Source organism: Montipora foliosa, chromosome 6 (assembly GCF_036669935.1).
Source record: "Montipora foliosa isolate CH-2021 chromosome 6, ASM3666993v2, whole genome shotgun sequence".
Lineage (NCBI taxonomy): Eukaryota > Metazoa > Cnidaria > Anthozoa > Scleractinia > Acroporidae > Montipora > Montipora foliosa.
Genome location: NC_090874.1, coordinates 66441453 through 66458952, shown reverse-complemented (window position 1 = coordinate 66458952; position 17500 = coordinate 66441453). Strand labels below are relative to the sequence as shown.

The following is a 17500-nucleotide window of genomic DNA, read 5'->3' as shown; positions in this document are numbered from 1 at the left end:
CTTTGGTGACAGATCTTTCAGTGTAGCTGCGCCCACACTGTGCCACTTATGTCCAGGTTTTGCACGCAAATGCGAAAATTGCGATTTTTGCGAAAAATCGCAAAAATCGTAACTGGTGTGGAACGCGCTCCCTGCAAGCCTGGGCAATATTGATTCTATTTTAACTTTTAACTCTTGTCTTAAATCATATCTTTTCAAGTTAGCTTTTAGCCTTTAGCGCTTAATTACTTTATTATTGTTTAATTTAGTTTATGTACATATTTAGTATATTTCAATATTGTAATGCGCTTTTGATCATTGCATGTTAAAAAGGGCAATATAAATTAGTAAATTATTATTACTATTATTTTATAGAAAGAGCGCTTTTACGTTTTAACTTTGGAGCCTCAACGGTGAGTTGGTTCAAGGTATTTTATAAAGATGTTTCCATATATACGCCGTTATCCGGAAACAGGAGTAACACAAGTTTACACAGAAAAAGTAAATCGTAATAAAATCGTACACAATATAATATGGGGATTATGAGATTGTGTCTGATATCTTGTCTTTCCTTCTCCTCTTGCCCCTCTTCTTCTCGTATGAATTGAATCTCGTCTCATTCACTTATTCACAGGTTTGACGGATCAGCTGTCTCTATTCAGTTCGGTGGAGAAACTTTGTTTTCCATTGGGCAATTGCATCACCTCATTTCAGCGTGCTCTTGCAGGTGCCTTTATGCCTACGTTTAGGACAACCAGCTGAACGTGTTCCTTAAGATAATTCACCACACAATAAGGATTTCACTGGACGATCATTAAGTCAATACGCCGACGATACGACATTATTATTAGATGGCTCAGAGGGCTCCTTCCTTCATGCAATTGAAGTTCTTGATGTTTTCGATTAAAGGCATTGCGGAAATATTGTTGAGGAAGCAAATATTTCCCCGTTTGCGGCTCCAGGAAACATTGTTGCAGAAACAAAATTTAATTCCCAGGAAGCAAATATTCTCTGAATTCGTTCAGAAACATCTTGCTTCCTCAGCAAATGTTTCCTCGTTTGCAACCCGAAGAAAAATTTCGAGAAACAATGTTTCTACAACAATAATTCTTCGTTTGAGAGGGCCTTTACGGGTAGGTTCAGCAATAAAAAGAAGCCCGATACTATGTAATAAGCCAGACATTGTATGGGTGGAAGGGGAACTGCTTGCACCAGGGAGTATGGTTTGTAACTGACAAACCTGCAATGCTTCTTTCAAATTATAAACAAAGGATTACAAAAATTCCAAAATGTGATTGAATTACGGCAATTCAGAAGTCTTACTTTAATAGGAAAAAAATCACTCTCATTAAAAGCATCTTGGTATCCCAACTTATCTGCATTTTACGCCACTCCCTACTATTACCGCGGCATTACAAAAAAGATAAGAAACTTTTCTTCAAATTTCTGTGGGACGGTAAAGGAGATAAAACTAAAACAGATTTCATGACCAAGGAATATAAGAGGGGTGGCTTAAGGATGATCAATATTAACACGTCCAATCAATGTCTTAAGTTTTCCTGGATCAAGATAGACTCCTCATAGTCCCTTCTGAGTCAGTCGAACCGCCCGCTTATACCTTTGCTCACGCAAGCGAGCCGAGGGGAGAATGGAGCTCGGTCTATCACCTCGGCTCGCTTGCGTGACCAAAACGGAAGGTTCGACTGACTCGGAAAGGACTGCGAGCAGTCTGGGATCAAGAACTACCTTAACCAGATGAACAATAGTTAATGGAAATTTGTTTTTGATGGCAGGTTTACGAATCTTGGAGGAAAAGTAACTTCCTCGAGCAATCTTCATAAAGCTGATGTACCTCTGGGATTAGCAACCCTTTCTTCGTGAGGTTTTAGAAAACCGGCCTGGGTTGCAATTGACCCGTATTTTACAAACATTGGTGGAACCACAGTGTTTGTAAGAACTCTAATTTACTGGACGAGAACGGTATTTTCCTTTCTTTTTACGAAATGAGGAAAAAGATTCATGCGCTAAAATGGCTAGAATTTTACGGAGTTGTTTCTGCGGTTAAGTCGTTATAAAGGAAATCACACAGCACTCCGATGAGGGACATGGGTGCGGAAAAAGCAGTAACTTTAAATAAAACTACTTCTAATCAGTATTTGTACTTCCTTTCTGGAGAAAAGAATAATTCCTCGCATCTGGAGTCAAGAAAAGTGGCTTAGAGACCTTCACGGTGAAAATCATTGTGATGTGGACTGGAAGGTAGCATACCCAATAGCATTTAACTGCACATATTTTACTAAATTAAGAACCTTCCATTTCAAGTTCTTACATCGAAGGATTGATATCGTTGACAGTTGCTACACTTGTCAGTTTTCTTGTAATTTTGAAAAAGCTCTCCCATTACTGCGAAACCAGTTGCTCGACGGGCGTTACATAGGTCAATTTACCTTGCAACTTTTCTCGTTTTCAATGATCGCATGAGGGTAAAGGAATATTTTGGCCGATGACGCAGTTAGTCGCGACGCAAGTCGCAGGACAGATGTTACACTACACAATACTTGAAAATAGTCGTTGCAACGTCGCGGGAAGCTTTGCGGATAGTAGGACTCAATTCTAATTCGGCAACGATTTTTGTAACTTAATGCAGCGTTTCAGGCCGTTGCAAGGTGTCTGTTACATTAGGTAATGTTTCGTGCAACTTGTTTTCCCATAGCGTTGAGAGACAAAAAAATTGCATCAGCGCCGTAACGAATATCTTTATGAAATCCAGGAGGCGAACGCCCACATGATGATGAAAAACTTAAAGGGAAGAGGGTTTACCTGCCGTTGAGGTTGTTGGCTCTTCAAATCCGGTACTGCCACAATAGCCATAGCTGCAATAGCTTGAATATATGAAAGTCAGATGATAAACGTAAAATCCACTGCAGTTGCGAACACTGATGTAAACAGATTGATCACAGCATCCGTAATATCCCATGAAACAAACTTTGCGCAAGACAGCACCATCCTCCACGGAGGGGTGTCCTCCAGTAAGCCAGCCGGGATACCGCTTGCCACAATGACACATGTTAACGCACGTGTCAGCCATTTGGTTTCCAGCCTCTCCCTCAAACCGATGCCAGCCAGGATTGAAATCGCCCTTGCAAGGAACAACCGATAGTCCGTCCAGTCTGTATGTTGTTGCTATACTGGAATCATTGAGGATTTTGTAGTTTGAACATTCTGAGGACAATTTTAAAAAGGAATTATTAAAACACATCGCCTTAGTTATCTTGTAATGATGACAATACTGGTAATACGGGTCTTAGTCGAATAGTATTTGTTTCGTGGTCTTTTTGAAGTGCATCCAGAGAATCAAGATCACACGCCGGTTGATATACACCAAAACTGCAGTGTCCCTTTAGTACTCTAACGTCCCTTTGAGATAAAGACACATAAGGAGGACAAAACAACCGTTTTTTTATGACTGGTAAAATTTCACAAGGAATGTCAGAGTTCTTCGAAAGAACGCTGGCCGGACATTTTGAGGTCTACATTCGTTTTTGCAAAGTCAAAAATTTACAGAAAACTTTATTTTTACTACATAATCAGGATCCCACAACCAGTAACCTATATAACTCCAATATTATGACCAACGGCATTTTTACAGATCTATTTTTAGACGAGTTAGTAAATAAGATTTGGATTGCACGAGTGACCATTCTCAATCCCATGGGTGATGATTTGTCATGCAAGACTTGCGATTAGATGGAAAGATCAGGTTTCGCGGGAACATCAATCTAAAAATAATGCGGTCTGTAAAAACGCCGTTCCCCAAATACAATAAAGTCATGGACTCATGAGGTAATTTAATCTATTTTAAAAGCATGGCCGTCATATCTGATGTTTTTTTTTTGCCACGCCTATTTTCTGCTGGGAAAGGCATTTCTGTTCGATTTTGAGGTCCGAAAGGTGCTTTCAACGCATCATAAACACTCCCATTTGTCCCCCCAAATTTTGAATAAGCATTGTTTTTTTTTCCTCTTAGGACCACTGTAAGTCCCAAGAGAAACAGGAAACAATGCTTATGCAAAATGTGCGGGAACAAACAAAGAGCATCATCGTACTTTCCGACTCGAGCAATAGACCTGTTTCGTATTTTGATTTAAGTACACCCTTAGGGCCTATTTTCTAGTGAACACGTACAATCACCACTCCCAATGACAAAGTGTGTATTGCGCTCTTATATGGATCCCGAAATACCTGGAGATGGTTGGAGTAGTCAAGAATATGATCCAAATACTCAGAAGCAACATGGCGAACTGGGAGACAGTGACGTCAGGAGGATCGGATCTTGGGAAGGTTGACGTCAACAGAGGACCGTTTCAAGGAGACTCCTTATCACTACTACTGTTTGTAGTCATCATGCAGCCAATGACCCAAGTACCATGAAAGTTGAGAGCTGGATAAGACCGGCAAAGGACACGAGGCCATTACCCACTTTCCATTCAAGGACGACCTGAAGTTAAATATGGTGCTAGGAAGACCGACTAGGCTCACTGATTCAAGTGATAAGGATTTTCTTGCAAGATATTAATATGTAATTTGGGCTAGACAAGTGTGCTGTCCTGGAAATGAGAAGAGGAAATATATCTACCCGACAACAAGCACATCAAGGAAGTAAGGCTATAAATACCTTGCCATTTTACAGTTGGACCAGACATCGGAGTATATGAGAAGAGTTAAGAACTTGTGTAGATCCAAACGGAATGGAGGTAGCCCGATCAATGGCATCAATGCCTGGTCGTTAGGCGCAGACTATCACAAGAGGACTAACCAAGAGCAAGTAAGGAACTGGAAGGAAAAAGCCCTACACCCAGAGTTTGTTCAATAAAAACTAGATGTAACAGGAGATGATCTATAAAGATGGCTTTGAAATGGTTCTTAAAAAAAGGAGATAGAAGGCTTGATAGTGGCTGCTCGAGACCAGCTTTAAGAATAAACTCGTTTCGAGCACAGTAAAATTAAGACCTCTGAGACACCACTGTGAAGGTTGTGGTGAGCTTCTAGTGAAGCACTCCAACATATTGGGTGTGGATGCGAGAGGCTTGCCCAGAGAGGGTATAGGAAACGGCATGACAAGGTGGTACTGTGTGTACACTGGGAGACGTGCATCCAGAAAGTGCGGGATAGAGTGCACCGACAATGGGAATGACCATCGACCCCTGCCACAATAACAAACTCTCTTTCAATGACAGGAAACTCTCACGTTGCACGTTTCTCTTATACAGGGGGGCCTCAATCCGATACGCTCAAGTATCGGAATTGTAAGATTCGTAGCGCAGCGCCCTTTTCATCAATCGCGCTGAAATTTGGCGTGTTTACTGGGGAGATATATCCCCAGTTTCCCTGAAAATCTCGGCTTTCTAGCTTTCATTACGCCTACATGACGTCCATTCTAATTCAGGCAATTTGAGCCGATGCGATGACCAAAGTTTCAATCGATCGCGGAGCTCTCGCGAAGCGGTTTTTCTAAAGTTTTTCAGCCAAAAAATTACACTACATGCTTCGGAATAGATAAAGGAAAGGATTTGTGGGGATTTGTGGTTCATTGGATGGGATTTCAAGCGTTAAAATCGCTGAAAAGGTAAGATTAATTATTTAGCAATACAAATGCGTGTCTGAAGCACATGTACTTTGATCTCACAGAATTGTGTTTTTCCTCAAAATATTCGCTTGTTTTCGCTTTCTCTCGCACATATTTACCTTTATTACATGTCCAGTGAATAGTTTTATCCTCTGGGATGAATTTTCCGTCGAAAAATCGGTTATTTGGGTGGTTTTTGGCAAACAGATGTTAATTATTCGTAATGCGATCTCTTCCGTTGCCGTTAGCAACGGGTCGCAAATTTCACATCTGTCATCACCTTGTCACATTATTAATTATCGCTAATTCAATTAGCTCAAAAAAATCCAAAAATATTCGTGCCTCATCAGTTTTCGGTCAAATTTATGGCCAAGAAAGCTGATAAAATGAAGAACATTTTTGTCGGTCATCAAAAAATTCCTAATTGACCTTGAAATGGCCAAATTTGTGTGGAAAACTGATTTTAGACCATTTTAATGTTATTTTTGTTAAATTTTTTTACTTCAACTTTCGTTTTTATAAAATATTGTAGTTCTATGTATAAAAGTTATATGTTTTTGGAAAGCTTATTTTCATAGCTTTAAAATGATGTATTTTTTTCCTCCTAACAGAAAATACTTTTTGAGAAAAAAAACATTTTTTTGTGATGACTGACTTTTGCCACGAAAATTCCTGGAAATTCCAAAATAGAAAAAGAGTTAAAGAACATCGGTCAATGAAAGGACGAAAACACAACCTGAAATCTTAAATGGCGCCATTAGGACGGTCATGTTAAAACGCAGATCTTGCAGATTATGCAGACAGTGCAGATTATGCACATTGAGCAGTTTTCCACTTTTCTCTTTTTTAGATAATTATACCTACTCTTTGTTTAATCGGTAGTTTACATTACCCACAAAGTCATCTTTACTCGCCTTTTCTCGGAAAAGAAGATAGCGGGATCAAGTGCCATATACCAATGCCGGACGCGGTTTAGGCTAAGCTGTATTTTTACTGGTATGCTGCTGGCATGCAAACACAACCGTAAGAAAGCTTAAATAAGTATGTAAATATTCAGATGCCTTGTTGTGTTGAGTTTTAAACCCTTGCTTTCGAATTGCTTGATAAGCTGTGTCACTTACATTTGTTAGTCTGTCTCACACTGTATATAGTTCACTGAAGATTTGTTTGTCTGTTTTAATTGATGTCGTTTGTGTTGAAAGTTCGATTTCAGAGTCCTAAGACGGCGATTTACAGGTATTTTTTTTTTTTTGCTGTCTAGCAAGTTGCATTAGTGAAAATACAACATAAAAAAAGTAAGGATGTTCAAATACACTAATTACTTAAGAAGCATTCTATTCCCTTCAAGTGCACGTGTCACAATTTGTACTGTTGACTTCATAATTATAGGCTGTAAAACTCACATTTTGTAACTTTGAAATTGTTTTTTTTTTTTAAATTTTATATGAAGGAGAAATAGGCCATTTCCGAGTTCATGTCTACCTCCTCTTCAAAGCGAGTCTAAGTGCGAAGTCTTTCTTATGAAAATTAGTTTTCATTCATATGGAAAGTAGAACTAATTACCATCACAAAAACTTCGCACTTAAACTCGCTTTGAAGAGGAGGCAGACATGAACTCGGAAATGGCCTATTTTATGAAAGTACAGAAATAAATGCCTACATGTAATTCTTAAGCCAAAAAGGCAACGAAGGAAGAGCACGCGTTGCTCATATAACTATTAACGATGAAACCATGTACAGCAAATTCTCTACTTTTCGGCCAAATTTGACAAGTGTCCTAAAGTCTTTTGTCCAGGATCTGGTTCAGGGTTAGTTTACTTACGACGTATGAAAAAGCATTCTTAAACCGACCTGTCATACGACTGAACTGCGGGTAAAAATACGAGTTAACAGCTCCTTCGGCGAACATGGTATGTTGACAGAAGGGTAAAACTGGAAACTGAGAAAACATGATACAGCTTGAAGTATTAAGGACTTGTTACGCTTATTTATACATGCCATGCTACACCACAGCCAAAAAGTACTTACTACAAAGCCTACGAGCCCACATCGCCCAGTCCTAAAGTTCACTCCCAATAAGAGCTATGTTGATTCTAAAGTTGCAAACCTGGCATATTTTCGCACGAAAAGCATTCTCGAACCTCTAAATCTCTGCCATCATTTTGGATGCGGATTTTCGTTGATTCGACTGATCGGGTTTTACTGTGTGTGCTCCTGCTCGGAAAATCCATTCTCGTAGGGGTACTCATATTCAAATCCAACGGAATGTTGCGTTGACCCAGTGCCAAGGTTTCCCGCTTTGCGTAATCTCCACATGACGTATAAGGCCACGTGATATTCAAGAAGTTGGATTTGAAGACTGCGATCTCCAAACATAACATGCGAGGTCAAAGATCGCTGAAATTCTTTAGTTTATCGAATTCATAGGTAATTACAAAAGGAAATATGAAGGGTTTCCTGTGTGTGTTGCAAAATGAAATGTTTGTGATTATTTATACCAACAAAGGGACATCACATGTCAATGCATAACTCTTCTTTCAGGTTACCAAATGAAAAAGTAGTGAGTCTGCACAATCCGACTGCAATCTGCAAAATATGCATTTTGACATGACCATCTCAATTATAGAAGGTAAATTATTTTATGATTATTTATTTATTTATTTATTTATTATCTACAGCCAGCTATCTCTTACCTGGTGGCTTTGTTGCTGGGGTGACGGAAGGGCTACTAGGTGAAGATACTGTTCAACAAGAGAAAAAAAAAATATCAGTTATTAGCTATAATGCATTCTATTCTTATAAAGCTTTCAACAAGGTAGTGGGTGTCACTCAACAAGACAAGATTCCAATTTGAGTGCGCGCTACAGGGTCCAAACCACAACGAGTGAGATTACGGACCCTGCTTTTTCCGAAGTACCTGATTTCCTTATGTTTCCCTATTTAACTACAGGGAAGAGGATGAAGAAGTATGGAAAGACTCTTTGTTTTCCTGCTGGATGGGGTCGCATTTTCACGAGTGGATTGGGGCGTGGGTTTGCATTTTCAACAGAGTTCCCGACAGAGTTACTGGAATGGGGTTGCAAATTGTCGAGATTTGGGGGTAAAAAAAATTCTGGCTAGTGGCATTTAAAAATGGAAAGATTCGCTGTAAAAAAAATTGCTACAGAATCAACTGACGCGGAATATTTACGGGATAGCAAATGCACTAGAATGTTTTTACTGCAGATGGAAAGTAAAGTGTTCCTTCTTTAGTACACCAAATGTGACACTTCATTCTAGGCTTTATGTAAAGTTTGTATACAAACAGAATGTGACTAAGTTGCTGTTGCTAAAATTACATTTACCCAAAAGTGACTAAGATGGGGTCTATAATTGGCCATAAAAATTAATAGACCATAAAGGGGTAGCGAACATTGACCCAAGGAAACCCCTCCCCACCAGGGCTTTGTTTACACGTTGGTATTGTGTCGGGCTAGCTTGCATCTAGCCTTCACAGTCACAGACCTCGTTACAATCAAATTGTGGGACAAACTAAAAGAAGAAAGACCTAACTCAAATATGTTGAAACTTTGCTATTGCCGATCACTAGATGAATTGGAACGACATACTAACAGTAAAGTTTAGCTGATCTTGGGTATGCAGCTACATTGAAAACGATGGCATAACCACATTATATACCTGACAAGAAACACAATCTATGAATTTTTTTTCAGAACACCGTAAACTATACTGACCCCAGGTGCTGGTGTTTTACCACCTGGGTCATCCTTACAGCAAAAATCAGAAACGGGAGACATTTCTGCCGATCTATTTTTTGTAAAACAGACCACTGAGAGTTTTCTTATTAATAATCAATGCCATGCAAACTGAAGCTTTACCAGAAAATGATTACAGGAATTTACCTTTCTTTGTAAATTCACATGATAATCTTAAAATGTTTTATAAATTTATTTTTCTATGTTTTATTGGGTTTATTTTACAAGAAGCATTTCAGTTGTATTGTCCACTGACATTTGCTTCATAAAAGGTTCATTTATCTACCTATCGTGCACTAGCTTTTACTTACATGAGGAGGAAGAAGCTAAAGTTCTTGGAGTCCCAGATGATGAAGGTATCGCTGATGCTTAAAAAAGAAAAAACAAAAACAAAGAAATTCATGTTCATAGAAGTTTTAAACACGATTAGACACTGCTGCCCGTTTTCTAAAGAGTACGTAAACGATAACGACTCCTGGTGCCGGTCATTTAACAACTGGATATCATCCTCACAGCAAAAAAAAAAAAAAAAAAAAAAACAGAAACGGAAGACCTTTCTGCTGATACAGTTTTTAAAACAGATCGCTTCGAATTCTCTTACTAATAATCACTGCAAACTGAAGCTTTACCAGAAACTAAAGGAATCTACTTTACTTCGTAACTTCACCTAATAATCTTATCAAATTTATTTTTCTTTATAGGGGCAGTTTAGTTGTATTGTTGACTGCAATTTGTTTCATGAGAGGCGCTATAGGTTTACAGTCTATCTACCTTTCGTTTACTGGCTTTTACTTACACGAGGGGGAAGAACCTAAAGTTCTCTGAGTCACAGATGATGAAGACATCGCTGGTGCTAAATAACAACAACAAAGATATGCATGAGGGAAATCGTAATTTATCTATCAATAATCTCGATTATGAACTACTTTAAACAATCAGTTTGTAGTCATGAATAAAAAAAAAATGTCCAAAAATGTCTTTGTGAAGCATTATTATTGTTTATGGAGATTTTTTTAAGTTGATGATATCAATCACGTTAATTCACTTAATTTACTTCAACTCCAGATAAATAAATGCAAGCGAAGCGAGAGATCGGAGTTAGTTCAGATTTAGTGAACATTATTCTGAATTTTGTTTATATTTGGTGATAGGAGCAAATTTCAAAACTGGCCCAGAAAAGGGTAATGATTTTTTTACTGAGGTTCCTTAGGCTAAAAAAATAAGACTACTTTGAATTTTAACGTTTTTCCGTACGTACGTACTACTTTCCTCCGTTCAGTTCCCACTCGTTTGCGCTTGGATCACGCAACAACCGCCAAAGAAAACTAATCATAAATTTAGTATTCCAGTACATGCTCGCCAGAAATCCTTGTATGGCTCATCACTTCCTTTCCAAAAAGAAACGGTTTGCTATGTTTTTATTGCATGGGTTTATTTTACAACAAGCGGTTTAGTTGCATTGTCAACTGCAAGAGGATTCTCTATCTACCTATCGTTTACAATACACTGAGCTTTTACTTACGCGAGGAGGAAGAAGCTAAAGTACTTGGAGTCACAGGTGATGAAAACATCGCTGACTCTAAAAAAAAAGCAAACAAAGAAATTCATTTGTAACTTCACAGGATGATTTTAAAATGTTTTATAAATTAATTTTTCTATGCTTTTAATCGGGTTTATTTTACAACAAGCAGTTTAGTTGCATTATCGACTGCAATTTGTTTCATACGAGGTTCCTGATCTATCTACTTATCGTTTACTAGCTTTTACTTACGCGAGGAGGAAGAATCTAAAGTACTTGGAATCACGGGTGATGAAGACATCGCTGATGCTAAAAAAAAAAAACAAACAAACAAAGTCATTTGTAACTTCACATGATAATTTTCAAATATTTTATAAATTAATTTTTCTATGTCATTGTTGGGTTTATTTTACAACAAGCAGTTAAGTTGCATTGTCGACTGCAATTTGTTTTATTCGAGGTTTATCTATCTACTTATCATTTACTAGCTTTTACTTACGCGAGGAGGAAGAAGCGTGAACGCCTACCTGGCAGCACACTCCCCAGTTTTATCAGTTCTTATCGCTTTTTGAACCTTTTGTACATTGATTTCTTATCTTATTCTTCCATCATTGGACTCTACTATCACTGGAGATGGAGCGAATGTACAATCTTTCCTTTTTGAATGCGATTTGTTCTTTAATATCTTCCAAGCATAAACCTTTGTCAGCGAGTGTTTGGAGATGTCTGGTCGATCTCGGAATTTCAAGGGAAAATACTCCACCTGGACGCATCAAATATTCAAAGTAACACCTTCACTGGTAGCCAAACCAACAACGTCTTTGTACTTGATCACCCTTTCGTGACGAGCTCCTTACGAGGCTCTGAGCGTGATGACGCGCGGGTTTCGGGATCACACGTGACCTCTTTAGAAAGACATTCACAGAGGTCCTGCTACCATGCACCAGCAAGTGCAAATACGCCTGGCACAATTCCTGTGACAATTTCACTTCGAGCTTCACACCACATGGGACATGTTTTGAGAAACAAGGCCACAAGAAACAATCAAAATCGAAACCTTCTTGTCATTCCACGCGCTTCTCTAGTCCAAAAGTTTAAATGCAAGGCCATTGAATTTTGTTTGCTAAACACTAGATCTATTAAAAACAAGTACAAGGAAATGTTACGTTTATACAAACGTTGGCCGTGTAGCACTTATATTTTAAACAGAGTTAACTGTTAAAAACAAGGCTACTATCCTGAATGACTTTGTAATCGGGGAAAAGATTGATATCATGACGTCTACCGAAACGTGGCTCCTCCCTGGTGACATAGATCAAGCTGTGAAAAGCGACCTCACACCTAAGGGTTATGTCTTTCGGTGTGTGTCGAGGGAAAAACGTGGTGGCGACGTTGCAGTGCTGTGTAAGAAGTCTCTTTTCTTACAAAGGTCAATCCCTCGAAGCGTTTCAGAAGTTTTGAATGCATTGATGCTGTGATTAAGTCCAGCTCTAGAACCTTCAGACTTGTAGTTGTCACCGCTTTCAAAGAAAAACGGCTCCACCCGTGAACTGTTTTTTGATAAGTTTGGATCAATCCTTGAGAAATTGGCTACTGAAAAGGGACATATTATGGTCGTTGGTGACTTCAACTTTCACATGCATAATCATAATAATAGAATTGCTACAAAGCTTTGACTATGCTCGGCACGTAGAGCAACCGACACACAAAGGAAATCACACTCTAGATTTGATCATCACCAGATCAGAAGATAACACTAGTACTGTAGGACACATTTCAGTAACTGATCCCGCTCTATCTGATCATTATGCAATAAATTGCAAAGTACTCTTACGCAAACCTCCTCTCGAGAAAAAAGAAATAATCTACAGGAGACTTAACCGCATTGAGTTGTCTAGTTTTCCAAGGACATTAAGAACTCGAATTTAAGCGATAACGACATCGTATCGCTAAACGACTGGGTCGAAAGATACAACATGAAGTTAGGTTCCCTACTTGAACCAAAAGTAAGATTGTAACCTTGCGTCCGAAGTCACCCTGGTTTACCCTTGAGATCCAAGAACAGAAATTGAAAACGGAGAAAACTGGAATGTCGTTGGCGAAGAACAAGACTAATAATAGACAGGGAAATCTACACGCAACAGTGTATAATAGTTCACCGGTTTATCCGGGCTTCCAAAGCAAGCTATTACACAGATCTTATCGCCGAACTTGAGTCCACACCAAAGGAATTGTTTGGTACCCCAGAAACCTTTCTTAAGGGCAGAGCTGAAAAGCTCTACCCGCCCGGTAACTGTTCAGTAGATCTTGCAAATAAATTCGCCGATTACTTTGAGCAGAATATTAGCATAATAGAGAAGATCTTGATTGCCGGAGAGTAAACCTACAAGACTCTTTCCCTGATGCAAGCCTGGAACACAGTAAGATTTTATTCCGCCAGTTCACACCTGTCACTGAGACGCAGTTGGAGAAGTTCATTTCCAAGTTTGCGTGTAGGTCATGTGATCTTGATCCTAGCCCTACAACAGTTTTTACGATTTAATACCAGTGCTGACTAAGATAGTTAACATGTTTATTACCGATGCCGTAGTTCCATCCAGTCTGAAAAATGCGTCTTTGTCTCCTCGTCTTAAGAAGGCAAATCTGAATCACGAAGAATTCAGCAGCTTTCGTCCAATCTCAAACCTAGCACTTATTCCCAAATGCATTGAAAAGGTTGTGCCATCATTTGAAGATAACAACTTAAATGAAATTTATCAGTCTGCCTATAAACAGCATCATAGCACGGAAACGGCACTGATTAAAGTCCAGGATGATATACTGCGAGCTATTGATAATAACTGTGATATTGCTGCTATTATATCTTTCAGCAGCATTTGATACAGTGAAATCACCAGACTCTTTTGTATCGTTTTTCACATCGTTTTGGCATTGTGGGCAATGTGCTCGAGTGGCTCAAATCATACCTGTCTGATCGTCACCAGACCGTAAAAGTAAACGATGGCATATCATCCAGTCGCAAGCTACATTATGATGTTCCACAGGGTAGTGTCCTTGGACCTATTTTATTCCTGCTTTACAGCTCACCCTTGGGTGATATTATGAGATGTCATAAAGTCAACTTCCATCTGTATGCGAATGATACTCAATTATACCTCACCTTTGCATCATCCTCTGTTGACCTAGCAAAATCAGTGATAGAAGATTGTGTACGAGATATTGATGCTTGGATGATAGTCAACATGCTTAAAATGAACAGGCTGGGACAAGACAGAACTAATTGTCCTGAATGGCCGTCATCGCCTACTTCCGCCCCTACCCTCAATTTCAGTCTGTGATGAGGTGATTCGCAAGTCATCACCAGTTAGAAATATCGGAATTCTTTATGATACATCTATGTCTATGGAACATCATGTCACAGCCATGTGTAAGGCAGGTTTCTATCACCTTCGAAATATTAGCCGCATAAGGAAACTCATCAGTCGCCGCACCGCTGAAGTACTCATGCATGCTTTTGTTATATCCAGACTGAACTTTTGTAACACATTACTGTATGGACTGCCTAAACAAACCTTGAAGAGCCTTCAGCATGTTCAAGACGTAGCGGCCAGAATCGTTACGCTTACATCTAAAGATGAACATGTACCATCCATATTGTATGAGCTGCATTGGCTTCCGATTGAACAGCGCATAGTTTTTAAGATTCTTTTAATGACTTTTAAATGTTTAAATGGCCTAGCACCTTCATATTTGTGAAATCTAGTTACGAGATACGTTCCTCGGTGCAACTTAAGATCTGCAAATAGTCATCGTCTGTTCCATGTTAGCTACAACTTGCGAAACTACGGCTTGCGGTCTTTTTCGGTAGCATCTCCTAAGTTGTGGAATGAGATGCCACTGGAACTAAGGCCCGGTTCAGACGCCGATCTTTTCATAAGCCGAACCTAATTCCTTGAATTAAGTACATGAAAAGATCGGCGTCTGAATCAATTTGGAACGGCTCACCCGTTCTTCCCGCCTGGCTTAGCCGGGAATTTCGCCTTTGGAACGCCTTTGATTCAGACACCGTACTTTTCATGTGCCGATCCTAATGCATAAATTATTATAATGTATTTCGCAAGCAGTTTACCTCAGATAGCATGCGTACTGGAGCTTGTATACGTCAATTGCTCAAAATGGTGACGTGGAGAGCTACTTATGCCTGTCAAAGTAGCATTAGCGAAGATAATATGTGTAGTTCGTGTTTTTCTAACACAAAGTACAATTTGCAATAAGTGCTCAACGTTTGAAAATACAAAGCGGTCTGCATCCTTTTTCTTCGAATTACCGCTTTCTTCCACATGGCACGTAAAATAAACATCGATTTTGGACGACGGATGTGTAGGTTAGCAGCATCCGCCATGTTTATTTACTACTCCTGAATTCTGCTGACCATTTTCACTGCTTTTACTGGAACTGTATTAGGAACGGCCAAAAGGAACGGCGTCTGAATCAACAAGCGTACTTTTGTTAATTTGGGTCGGTCCAAATTCGAATTGAGTTCGGATCATGAAAAGATCGGCGTCTGAACCGGGTCTTAGAGACTGTGAAAACTTGAACAGTTTTAAGAAAAAAACGCACGACTTATCTATTCAAAAAAGCTTTTTTATTGCATTAGTTATTTCTTTTTTTTACTTTTTTCTAGCAAATTAAGAGAGGATTTTTAAGAAATTAGTCATTTTACATTTCAGTTGTCTTAATATTGTGCTTTAGGTTATGCCATTTTTTTTTTTTAACATGTACTGTAAAGCGCCATTGGACATCGTTGGAAATAGCGCTATATAAATACTGTATTATTCTTATTGTTATTATTATTATTATTATTATTATTATTATTAAGTACTTGGAGTCACAGGTGATGAAGACATCGCTGATGCTAAAAAAACACAAACAAACAAACAAACAAACAAAGAAATTCATTCGTAACTTCACATGATAATTTTAAAATGTTTCATAAATTAATTTTTCTATGTCATTGTTGGGTTTCTTTTACCAGAAGCAGTTTAGTTGCATTGTCGACTGCAATTTGTTTCATAAGAAGTTTATTTATCTACCTAACGTGTACTAGCTTTTACTTACGCGAGGAGGAAGAAGCTAAAGTACTTGGGGTCACAGATGATGAAGACATCGCTGACGCTAAAAAAAAAACAAAACAAAAACAATTTGAGGGTAATAACAATTTATCAACCAATTAGTTTGATTATGCATTACTTTAACAATCAACTTGTAGTCCTGATTGGCACTCAAGGTACGGCCCAATTCTTATAACATATGAAATCAACTAGCACCTCCGCAGAATTGCTCCTGTAAATCAATTAACAGAAGGAAGAAAAGGTTGTACACATAGAGGAGGCGCGCAATTTGGAAAGAGACTTCGTGAGGCAATTAAAGGGTTGCTGTCAACCAGTGTTTATCGCGGGCAGTTGCTGTTCCTTTCATCTGGGACAATTTTGCATGAACAGTCCAATCAATCTCATGTGCTGAATTGGGAGTTCAGCCGCAACGCGCGCAAACTTCATCGCCGCCAACATTATGGGCAAAATTTTCCAGCATGCAGAAGCTCAAGATCGAGAATTCGACTATGTGATCGATACAAAAAGAGCAAGGAAGACCGGTATATATATGGTTTGCTTATTGCTGAAGAATCGAATACGGACGACTACGAAATGTCACAACAAGATGATGTGGCTTTCAGCGATGCCGTGAGAAGTCGCACTGTAAGTAGGTGCTCGTTTCATTTGTCTTCCTGTAAACACATAACTTCTCACTTGACAAAGTTTCGCAGGCCTATTGCGATCCTTAAATAAATAGGTTAAACTAACGCACAACAAAGGCCGTCTTTGCTTGTTTCATTACTTAACATGAATGGAAACGAATGTTGATTTGCCGAATAGAAGAAGCCGCCTTCATTGTTTGCTTTTCTCGTGACATCTCGTTTGTGTAATGAAACGAAGTACCACTGACGTATCTATCAAGAGTCTTCACGTTCCTGTCTGTACACAAGCTGTCAAGGTTATCTAATTCCTGGCTCAAAATCGGGTGATCGTACAGTATGGTTATGAATTACACCGGGTAAACATGCAATAAGCCGATCAACTACTTCAGAAAATCTCTTTGTTGACATGGCATTAATGGCAACGTAAAGTCTCGCAGAAGAGACCTCCAATTTTGGTAGCAGTAAATCCTGGTGCAAGACCTCGTGTTCCAAGAAGTGTTTCATGCGATTGCACGTAAGTAAGTGTATTACAAGCAAAGCTATTGTCTCGACAAGTGCCTGGGATCAGGACACAGGGTACTCAAAAGCATTATTTTGCTGTGGTTAACCGGGAAGTGCGGTGTAATGCCTGCATCGAAAATTCCAAATGCAACACAAACCAAACAGATTCAATACAACACATCTGTTTCTTTTTTGTAATAGGTGGTTTCAGCTTAGGTAGTTAATGCAAACGGCTGCAAACCTTGATCCCTCTTCGAAAGCTTCCCGCCATTCGGCCATGACGAGAGGTCACCATGAGACCAGGGGCCCGTTTCTCAAAAGTCCCGAAGCTTTACGGGCCGTTTTCGGGTGCCATGATTCCCTTT

The 17500-nt window shown here is 39.1% G+C and overlaps 1 protein-coding gene and 1 long non-coding RNA gene across 5 annotated transcripts in view; one reads left to right on the top strand and one right to left on the bottom strand.

Annotated features, from left to right (window-relative positions):
- The window catches only part of LOC138008197 (uncharacterized), a 91507-nt gene that overhangs the window by 54438 nt on the left and 19569 nt on the right, over positions 1–17500 (bottom strand). Inside the window, exons 3-9 of the mRNA XM_068855440.1 lie at positions 15998–16054; positions 11132–11188; positions 10883–10939; positions 10157–10213; positions 9672–9728; positions 8299–8346; positions 2800–3201 (exon numbers count right to left, since the gene is read on the bottom strand). Of these exons, the coding sequence (XP_068711541.1) occupies positions 2800–3201; positions 8299–8346; positions 9672–9728; positions 10157–10213; positions 10883–10939; positions 11132–11188; positions 15998–16054 (735 nt within the window). The remainder of the gene's footprint in view (positions 1–2799; positions 3202–8298; positions 8347–9671; positions 9729–10156; positions 10214–10882; positions 10940–11131; positions 11189–15997; positions 16055–17500) is intronic.
- Positions 5265–10280, top strand: LOC138008219 (uncharacterized). Of its 4 annotated transcripts, XR_011124217.1 has the most exons (5): positions 5265–5605; positions 6488–6646; positions 6808–6841; positions 8147–8234; positions 8556–10280. It is a non-coding gene; the product is annotated as an uncharacterized lncRNA (long non-coding RNA). The 4 variants fall into 4 exon arrangements; XR_011124218.1 differs by having other exon boundaries at positions 6488–6841; positions 10062–10280; XR_011124215.1 differs by having other exon boundaries at positions 6488–6841.